Here is an 11,168-nt window from a genome sequence, read left to right on the forward strand (position 1 = left end):
GCATAAGTGTTCATATAATTGTTTGTTTGTTTAAAACATTTATATAGCCACCCATTTTTCAGCCAACCCTGGGCAATTCTCCATCAAAAATTTAAAGACATATGCAATTATTTTAAAAACTGTAAAACACAAAGAGTTAAAACATAAAACATTATGTCCCTTGTCTAAAAGTTCATATCTGTTTCTATAATCTGTTCCTTCTCTTCCAGCCTACTGCAATTCTGTGACGTTCATCTTCTAATACTAATGCAAACTGAACTCAGGAAAGGGAGGACTAATTGTAGTGATAATGCATTGGCTGAAAACTGTTCTGCTTCTCCCAGCCCCACTCTGTTCCATGGAACCTTGGTCACCTCTGACTGATTATGTGCTATCAAGTCAATGCTAACTCTCAGCAATTACGTAGATTGAACTTCTCCATCCTCATTGGTCTTCCAGGTTTTCCAATGGTGCACTGCACTGCACTGTATCTGAGTCCATCCAGATACAACTGCTGGTTGTTCTCTTCTTCTCTTTCCTCCCACCTTTACCTTTTTCCAGTATTAGAGCCTTTTCTAGAGAGATGGACTTAGTGTAATGTGTTGGAAGTAGGATAATTTGAGTCTGTTCATTTATGCCTTGAGTCAGACCTGTGAGATGAGTTGTTCAGTTATTCATATATTTGTTATTTTGGCTATCTATAATATTATCAGGAGTTTCTTTTCCAATTCCTGACATTCAAAAGCATCAATACTTTTTTTATCTTGCTTCTTCATACACATTTATGATTATCAGGCAAGTTATTGAATATAAGGTCTATTGCGTATAGAGTGGCACATGTATTTTATAGATCTTGGATGCTGCCAAATTAGTTGTCGGGTTAGGATCATTCATTCATTCATTCATTCATTCATTCAATTTCTATTTATTCAGTTCCATTGACTGTTTATGCCAATTTAAAAATATTATAGGTTAGTCAGTGGTAAGACAAAAATAATAGTGATAGACGCAGGATTGAATGGCTGTTTAACTTATTTATTCATCTTATTGTTTCTCCAAAGAAGTCTGATGGAGTTTTCTCCATAACTTATGTTACTTGCATAACAAGGCTAAAAGAAAATAATAACCCATAGCTATCCAGTGAACTGTATGGGGAATTGAATCCAGGTGATTCTAATGTTATTCTGACATTGTAACACCTATATCATGCCAACATAGTACTTGATCTATTCTTTTGTTTCAGGAATGGTTGCTAATTTTGTTTCTGTTTCCATTTGGGGCGGTGTAGGAAAGAGGAAGAACCAAAAGCCATCGTTATTGGCCAAAACTTGGCTCAAAACATAGCTCAGCCACTTATGGAAAATTCAAAGTGACCACCAAATTCCGGACTGTTTCTGGTTGCTATGCTACAACAGGCCTGAAGGTCAAGCACCTTTTGTTAGGACAGGAGAAGACTGTGTGGCATTTACAGTACACCAACTGGCCAGATCATGCTTGTCCAGGAGAGCAAGACTTCCTTTGTAAGCTTTCCTACATGTAATGGCAACTGTGTTTATTGGTGCTAGGGGCAGGGAAAGGGGAGAGGGTAGAGCAAAAGAGGATTGTTAAGAAATATTTTATAAGGAAAGATAACAAATAGATGATCATTGTATTTTCTTGATGAAATGAATCCTATTATGTTACAAAAGTAAATGCAATAACCTAACAATTCATTTCATCACCATAGAGTACCTAAATAATGTTCTTATGTGTTGATCACGATTTCGCAAGGTTTTGCTTAGCTTCTCATAGGTCAGTGTTTTTCAGACTTAGTAACTATAAGATGCCTGGTTTTCAACTCCCAGAATTCCCAGCCAGCATGCAACTCCATTTCTGGTTGTTGAAGTTCATACATCTTAAAGTTGTCAAGTCTGAAAAATACTGTATTAGATTAACTTCAGGATTAGAGGAAAAACACACAGAATAAGGATCAGCAGTTGGTTTTCTAATCTGATTCTCCCAAAGAGAGGAACTCAGATCCTACATTTCAATATATAGAATATATAGTTGAATTGATAACATCACTTTAAAGAACTTACTTTGCTCAGAAGTGCTGGCCATACACAGAAGTGGTTAAGTTCTCAGAGAATCTGTAGCAAAAAAATTCGACACTGACTACATAATGTGCAGAGTTATTAAGTTGTGCTCCTGAGAACAGTTGCCAGGGATTGCATACAGTGGCACTTGATGGGTTGATGACCAGACTGTTCTAAAATACTTTGTTTATGTATACACTATAACATTCTAAGAACCTCTTTGGATACCGAAGGCTCCCCATTAGAGAAGTTTGGCTCAAAAACTCTGTAAAGTAGCTGAAACAATTACATGAAGGACATAATACCCTTACTCTCTTCCCCTTCTTCATTCAGTAGCTATTAAAGCTGAATGCCTCAGTAGAGCTAAGCATTCCTGTGCCTTGTTTAACATCACAGATCGTTGTTGTCAAAGAGTCTGTCTTTAGCAACTATTGTGCAGCTAAAGGCAAACCTGATGTTTGCTTGTTTTGCTATTTAGACTTTTCACTAGGCCCAGAAATGATACTTGGAAGTTAAGAGTAGGGCCGAAATATTTGAAATTCAGACACAATTTGCAAGGTAAGGAAAGGGCCAGATGGATGGCCCCTTCCCATTAGATAGTGTTCCAGCAGGCATGTTTCTGGGGAAAGTTTCTGTTGTTCTGATCCCAGCCTGTTAATCGCAGGAATTGCTGTAAGTAATGTCTACAGTCATCTGCTTCTGGGACCTTGGGATTTGCAAAGGGTGGTAGAGTGTGTGTGGGTATTTTTTTAAACAGCTGATTAATTTAAAGTCCCAAGTAGTAATTGACACCCTGCTGGCATTTTGAATTCAGTGCAGTTTGCTGTCTAGAGGCCAAATAATTAGAGGTTCCTAAGAACTATAAAATATCATAATTTAAAAAGAAACTTGCTCTCCTCAACTTATTTGCCATTGTTTATGTAAAACTGCAACAGATATGGGAAATGTAATTTTTGTTTATATTCCTACCTTGCAGCCTATTTGGAAGAGATCCAGTCGGTGCGCCGTCATACCAACAGCATTCTGGACAGCAGTAATAATAGCAACCCTCCAATTGTTGTGCACTGTAGTGCTGGAGTAGGGAGGACAGGTGTGGTTATTTTGACAGAACTTATGATTGGCTGCTTGGAACACAATGAGGTAAGCAAAAGGGTCTTCCTGAAGTTATTTATTTCTTCCTAAGAAGAGGTGCAATCCAGTGAGTGCCACTGCAGGATGAAGTAGAAATGTATGCAGGGAAAGATCCATCAATACTAAATGGGTCATCATATTACACTGTGCCACAAAAGCCACATTCTTGTGGGTCCTTAAAAACTAACAAATGTGGATTATGTAAGCAGATAGTATAATCAGAATACACTTCTTATTGTGGCAGGAGCCTCAATCAGCCATCAAAGTATCAACATAGTTATACACACTGACCTATGCATCTGCAAACACACAGAGACATGAAAAAGGAATGAAGCCTAATGCCAGTGGAATGCAAAAAAAGGGAGGGGGGATCTTTGCAAAGCTCAAGATAAGTAAATTGACCGTTCAGAACAACAGTCATTGGTAATAATCCAGCCATCCCAGTAAAGTATGCTAATTAACATCTGTAGTAGAACAGAAAACAAATGTCTCCACTCAAATCTAAATGGAAGGAAACTTCTTAATTAGTTCTAGTTCAGCAATTTCATGGTGGAGTCTCCAAATCCCAGCTTGTAGTACAATGAGAAAAAGAGACAAATCTCCTCTCCATGAATAATTTTGCATGTCCCATCCCCCACTTGCCTATTTTCAAGTTTAAAAAAAGAATTTTGAAAACACACTGTCCAATACTTCTCCCTACCCTCTTAAGTGGTTTTGAAGTTGACTTAGAAAACAAGAATATTGTCATAGATTTGTTTTTGCAGCAAATAACAAAAATTAAGACTGAAAGTCAAACACTCAGCTATTAAGAGTTGGGTTAAGCCCTGCGAGTTCAAACTAGCCTGCATTTTTTTCTTGCTTAGATTGAACTATGTTCTAACTAGCTTAGCAAAGCAATTTTGGCTGCTGTTGATCAAATTCCACACGACAGCATTCTTTGGTAAGGTACGAAAGTTAACAAAGTTGAGAAGAAGAAAACTGAGATCCTTATCTGTACTTGTTTCAAATCTCTAGGTGATGGGAATTGCACTGGGAAAGAACTGTGCTACCTACAAAAATCATAGAAAGTTAGGATGGGAATGAATCTTGAAATCAGCTATTCCAGCCCTTTTTTCAATACAGGAGTCCACTAATAAAGTTTCATTGTTAAACAGCTCTTATCATTAGGATATTTTTCTGATGACCAATTAAAATCTGCATTATCCATTCAACTCACTGTTTCTTGCCTTCTGGAGAACACCAAACAAGTTTACTATGTCTTCAGTAAGACAGTCCTTCAACTTTCCTGTTTGAAGACAACTACCCCATATCTCTGTTGTAAAACACTTGTCAAATTCAGATACAATAACAACTTTTGAAATTTGTTCTTTATTGGAATAAATTAACTAAGGAAATATCTTTATCAGGGAAACAAAGTAACATCAGTGACCAGTGAATACAAAAATACAAATATTGAAACCGGTTAAGAACTGTTCCTTATAAAGAACAAACTTTGCACAAGGAAACTTCCCTCCTCATAGTAAGACTTCTATCTATAACCCCAATTATACCTCTCAATGTTTCTTTAAACTTCCAAAGCAAATATTAAGGATGGCTAAGGGCTGCAGAGGATAAGGAAATGGTGTTATCCTGCTTCTGCTAATGAAAGTTCTATCAGGAAAAAAAATGTGGATGTTGAAGTTTAGATTTGTGTTTTGATCATGCTAGAGGTACTCTTTGCTTTTCTAAACTTGATGATGCTGTTATAAGAGTGGCCCTGTTAATAACATAATAGTCACTGTATATACTGCTGCATTCATTCATTCATTTATTCATTCATTCTGCAAAAATAGTTTTGTTCTGTTCATCTACCAAAAGTTATTTACAGTAGATATAATTAGAAACAAGTTCAGCTGATTGGTTTGCAACACACTATATACCTAGAGGTTTTAGAATGGGATCTAGACAATAAGACCTATAAACCAAAACAATGAAACATAATAAAATCAGTCTTGATTTAAAAATACTGTCAGATTTTCCCTTTCTGGACATGTATATATCTACATTTCAAGACATGATGAAACAGTTTGGTGATGAAATAGTTAAACCTATTTTACATTTAAATTTGAAATAAATTTATAGAGAAATACTATTTTTTTAAGCATGCTCTAAAGGCTGTAAACATCCAGTCAAATACAATAATTACCTTGAAAAGGAAGGGCTGTTTGGAATGGTAAATGATAGCTTGAAGAGCATGCTGAAAGATGTACAGTGGTAGGACCACACTGAAGCCAGCTTGGTTATTTTTCTTAGACAACAATGGGCAAATATGAATTGAATCATTGAGCAAATATTTAAATTAATAAATGAATGCTTGATAATAGTTGGAGAGATCTACTGGGATCAATACTGACCTAAAGTGAGACTAAAGAGTCATCTTGTATAGTTCTCTACTGGATGATTGTTTAGAATGAGAAGTGCTTGTTTCAACATAACAAATATGCCTTTCTAACTAATCATACTATTCTCTTAATTCTTTTCACATAAAGATAATGGCCAGTTTTATTTACTATCATATTTATGGCTTCCCCTATTTTTTTCCCCCATTCAAAATCTCTGCCTTGTTCTCATCTCAGTTTTGATAGCCTGTGAGTCATATCTCCATCGCTAGGTAATCACTTTTGTTTTGAGACATGTTTGTTTTTTCATGGGATGTTTATGTTCTGGTGTTCACACACTATTTATTAAAGTAAAACAGTACAGTAAATAAAATATTCTAAAGCATCTTTATGTATTCATTTCTGTTGTGCTGCATAGAACCCACTGTGCAAGGGCTACCAGCACCTCTTAGCTTTTGCAGTCTTCTTCCTATATTTGTCTCACTAGCGGTATGAGGCCATGAGTTCTAAATATATCTTATTAAGCATCATTCTAATAAATTGTCTTTAGATGTCTTTTTGGACTTAACTGACACATTTTAAAAAATCAGAATGGCCATTCTGAGGATAGTTAATTATTGGAATTATACTAGTTGCAGAATATGAGTTGAATCACTTCTTTTCTTGCTATGACACAGATAACAATCCTCTAGAACAGGGGTGGTAAACTGCCGGCCCGCAGGTAGGACGCGTCACGAAGAAAACGTGCCCACCCCATTGCCAGCAATGGGGAAAAGCTCCAATATGTTGTGGGATGTCACATGACGTCGCGAGTTTGATATGTCTGCTCTAGAACAAATATTTGCTAATAATCTCCTATTATATCAACAATTCACTCTTCTTGGGTTTTTTTCACATGAAAACTCTTCCCATGAATAAAGAAGCATGTGTCTGATACAATTTAGAGCACAAGAGAAATGAAACTAAATGGATCTCTAATTCACAGGGAAGAAGACTGTTGTCCAGTTTAATTTTAGGTTGATACTTCCCAAGTTGGTATGCAAACCTGGACTTAGTTGTTCTTCTGTATTTATATTTCTCCTACTGTTATGATTCCCAGAAAAAAAAGAAAGCCATTAACTAATATAGCAATGGAATTTAATGGTGCAGAGTAAGAATTAAAAAGAGTGATTTGAAGAAAGCAAATGCAACAGTTGCATGAATTCTACATTATTTTGTTTAGCTCTACAATGAAAATATTGTTATGAATGTTCTCTTCCTCTTTGCAGAAAGTAGACGTTCCAGTGATGCTTCAACATCTGAGGGAACAGAGAATGTTCATGATCCAAACTATCGCACAGTATAAATTTGTCTACCAAGTCCTCATCTTATTTCTACAAAATTCCAGGCTCATTTAACATCTTCAAAAGAGACACAGCACCTTTTCATTCAGTTATTTAGACAGCCATTTTGGTTTGGCTGAGAATCACCCTTCTACAAAGCTTCTTGCTTTGCAGTATTTTGCGACACCTGATCAAAATTGCCTCAATGATAAGGACACTTTGTTCTTCTTGCAGATGATTTTATATGAGATAATTTATTTTTTTTAATGATGTGTGAACTTTCTTAATTGGTGGAACATGGGGTGACCTTAAAATGATAGAACCACATTTGACACATCTCTTCATTGTAATCTGTCTTTAGGACAGGAAATAATCCTATCTGGAGATGTTCTCTTGACCATTGCATTTCTATATGACATGCAAGGCAGCTTTGCTATTTTATTGTATTCTATTTTATTTTTGTGAAAAGAGTATTTAGCAATCTGTTTTCAGGGTTGTGCACATAGAAGAAAAACCAACTTAAAAATGTATTTTTGACTTTTGTTCAAATTTAAAAGCAGATATATGTCTATAATATTATTGAAAAGGAACACATTTTTGCCCTCTATGATATATGCAGTGCCTTACAGAATAGCAGTGGGATTTCCAATAAACTCAAGATCCCAAGGGTTCAGTACAAAACAAGTATGATCATAGTACCTAGATGATGAGTAATAGCAATATTTAAAGCTATAAAATAGCTGAAATACTGGAATGAGATCTATTCTAAGAGGCTTTTTTAGGGTCCGAGCAAGATCTAATCAATCCTAAGTCCTACAGTTGATGCTGTATCTTGAGTCTAGAAATTGCCCTGCACATGATGTGAAATACCCAGTTCAGGGGCGTTTTTCAAGTCAGGTTATTCTTTGAATCATACAGAGTAAATCTGAAGATTTTTTTTCTGTTGGTGGCCATATTTTGGTGGGAATATTCTGTTGGTGCATGCTGAAAGTTGTAGAGTCACCCTTTCTGTGACTTCCTTTCTAGTCTCTCTCCTTCTAAAGGAGCGTATATATGGGGAAGGGTTGTATAGCTCTTTTTAGAAATCTTACTAGGTAACATGCATATAGATTTTGAGGTTAATTCTAATAAGTCAATTACTACCTTTAGCCTAGGACAACAGGTATAAGGACATGACAGTTCAAAATGTTTTAAAAACATCAATTTAAATGAATAGGAAATGCCGACTGTTACTGATTTAGTATTGTTTGCCAAAGAGAATATTCTAATGCAGTGTTTCTCAACCTTGACAATTTTAAGGCATGTGGACTTCAACTCCCAGAATTCCACATCGCTGGCTGTGGAATTCTGGGAGTTGAAGTCCACATGCCTTAAAATTGTCAAGGTTGAGAAACACTGTTCTAATGGTTTGGATATGTGCCCTAAGTGTCTTTAGGTTCTAAAACCCCTGTAGGGGTTTTAGACACTTTGTGTCCTAAGTGTCTACAGGCTTTGTTGTATGTCAGCAATCCATCCCTTGGATTCACAAATAATTTTTAATCGTCTCCACATAATATAATAACTTTGTTGGATTAGACTGTTGGTTTATTGCCCCTCAAAAATCAGGTTAGGAACAGATTGTCATGGACAAAATCTATGTTGTCGCTAGGAATTGACAGTGACTTGATGGTACATAATCATTGGCCCATTTTTCTCAGCTGTGTCCACTCTGATTTGCTGTTGCTCTCCAAGGTCCTGATTCAAATTATTTCTCCTCCTACAGAACAATATGATTTGCCCATCAAAACATCCATCTGACTATCATAGCCAGTTTTAATAAACAATAATCCTGTGTTGCTTTTTAAAAAAATACTTTTAATTCCTCCCCCCTCCCAATTTCTAAATTAGACAAGAGTGTTAAAGCTGATATGGGTAGGACGGGTTACAGACTTTGTGGAACTAAGCCAGATTCAAGTTTTTTAACCAATCCCACATGTAAGAATAATAGGGATTTTTTTTAAAAAGATATGACGTTATTTTTGTGAATAAACTATAGATTAAAGTTGAATATACATAAAAAGAATATCAGAGCACCAGTCACACTTTCTACAGCACACTTTCTTTTAGATAAACATCCAAAGTGACATGGCAGGCAGTTTCTTGAATAGAAGAGGCATTCCCATTGTACATTAGATGGGGAAAATGTCTCTTAAAATAATGTTTGACACCTGCATTTTATTTCTATCTATATTATACAGGTAATCCTTGACTTACAGCCATAGGCAGTTATTAAGTGAGTTGCACTTCATCTTAAACCTTTTTTGCCACAGTTGCTTAGTGAACCATTGCAGTTGTTAAGTGAATCATGCAGTTATTAAGTGAATCTGGCTATCCCCATTGCTTGTTGGGAGCCGGCTGGGAAGGTTACAAACGGTGATCACATAACTCCAGAACAGTGCAACCGTCATAAAAACCTGCCAGTTGCCAAGCGCCCAGATTTTGATCACATGACAGTGGGGAATGCTACAGCAGTTGTAAGTGTGGAAAACTGTCATAAGTCACTGTTTTCAGTGTCATTGTAACTTGAAATGGTCACTAAATGAATTGTAGGAGATGAGCAGACTGAGGGAAGAGGGAGTTTCCTTTGCAGCCACAAGAGATCTAAGTCCAGTCTTCTTTGAATTCCGTTGACTCTTATCTACTGCCAATTTGCTTTGACCATTAGTAGTTCAGATTCTTGTAGAGAGCATTAGCATGCAATAAACCTGCAGTCATTTGAACCACCTTGACTCCTAATTTCTTGCACCTGACACAAATGGCTGTAAGCCGAGGACTACTTGTACTATATTTTACATAGTGTGATATATACTTTCATTTTTTAAAAATCTGCAAGGTTACTTGTAGGGATTAAGCCTGCAGACTTGTCTATATGTTCCTGGGAGCATATTGATCTCAGAAGGATTTACTTCTAAATATATATGGATAGATTTAACTTATTTCCCTATCTTCACATGTTAAGTCTAAATCACCGATCAATTGTACTTCACCCCAGTCTTGCTAAGAAAAAGACAGAATTCAAGCTTCCTTCAATGTGGGAAAAGAATATATAGAGAACATCTTCTGTTGATGCTCCTTTAGAGACTCTTATTTCTTTATGTGCAGTTTCCAGTCCAGCATATCTTTGCCAATGCCAACATATCTCTTGTTAAATTAGCTGAAACCATTTAAAGTCTTTTAGTGGCATCTGCGTGATAATTGAACAGAGACGCTTTGTATCTGGGAAGCTGGCCAAGGAATAAACCTTGAAGCAAATTGTATTAAATTAGTTATCTCGTTATAGTTTTTTGAATAATTTCCTAATGATGAATTAAGTTTGAAACCAGAGCTGTCAAGTCCCATTGCTTTATTTGGCCTGACAGGTAGGGAGTTAGAAAGAGAAAATAATCCTCTCCAAGGTCTGATTGCTCTGAGATTTAGGATGTGATCAGTATAGTTTTGGCTGTCCTAGAAGTATGCAAAGCAAAAGAAATTATTTAATAAATAGACATAATGGATACTAAAAAAACAAATTTTGATGAGACTTTGCCAAGGCTTTTTCTCACAGTGTATACCTATCTTGCACACATAATTACAAGGGAGAACTTTCTGAGTTAAAGACCAATGTCCAAGACCAAGCCACTAGTACTAATATAATAAGGAACCATTTTCACACTATGACTGTAAGGAGCGTGTTAAAAAAAACTTACATTAAAGCAGATATTACTTTAGTTTGATTAATGTTGAACTTAATAAGCTTAATTTTAAAAAGTCTTTATTGACCCTCATCAGCAGTAACAACAGCATCAAAAGCTTTTTTTTTGTTAATATTTGAAGAATCCAGTGTTGATTAAGTCATGCTGTAAAAACAAAAGTTAACTCAAATTTGAATAGAATAACAGAGTCGGAAGGGACCTTGTAGGTCATCTAGTCCAACCCCCTGCCCAAGCAGGAGTCCCTACACCATTTCTGACAGATGGCAGTCCAGTCTCTTCTTGAAAGCCTCCAGTGATGAAGCACCCACAACATCTGAAGGCAGTCTGTTCCATTGGTTGATTGTTCTCACTGCCAGAACATTTCTCCTTATTTCCAGGTTGAATCTCTCCTTGATCAGTTTCTATCCGTTATTCCCTGTCTGGCCTTCAGGTGCTTTGGAAAATAGGTTGACCCCCTCCTCTCTGTGACAGACTCTCAAATATTGGAACACCGCTAGTCTCCCCTAATCTTTCTTTTCACTAGACTAGCCATGCCCATTTCCTATAAAATTC

At 36.3% G+C, this 11,168-nt stretch overlaps 1 protein-coding gene across 1 annotated transcript in view; it reads left to right on the forward strand.

Moving 5' to 3' along the window:
* Window positions 1-10,914, forward strand: part of PTPN14 (protein tyrosine phosphatase non-receptor type 14) — a gene marked incomplete at its 5' end in the record, with an annotated part of 51,424 nt that extends 40,510 nt beyond the window's left edge. The window contains 3 exons of the mRNA XM_039358033.1: window positions 1,268-1,499; window positions 3,031-3,194; window positions 6,832-10,914. Coding sequence (XP_039213967.1) covers window positions 1,268-1,499; window positions 3,031-3,194; window positions 6,832-6,960 — 525 coding nt within the window. The remainder of the gene's footprint in view (window positions 1-1,267; window positions 1,500-3,030; window positions 3,195-6,831) is intronic.
* Between the last annotated feature and the right edge of the window lie 254 nt (window positions 10,915-11,168).

The sequence above is a fragment of the Crotalus tigris genome, unplaced genomic scaffold (genome assembly GCF_016545835.1).
Source record: "Crotalus tigris isolate CLP2741 ecotype Arizona unplaced genomic scaffold, ASM1654583v1 scf7180000018974.730210, whole genome shotgun sequence".
Lineage (NCBI taxonomy): Eukaryota > Metazoa > Chordata > Lepidosauria > Squamata > Viperidae > Crotalus > Crotalus tigris.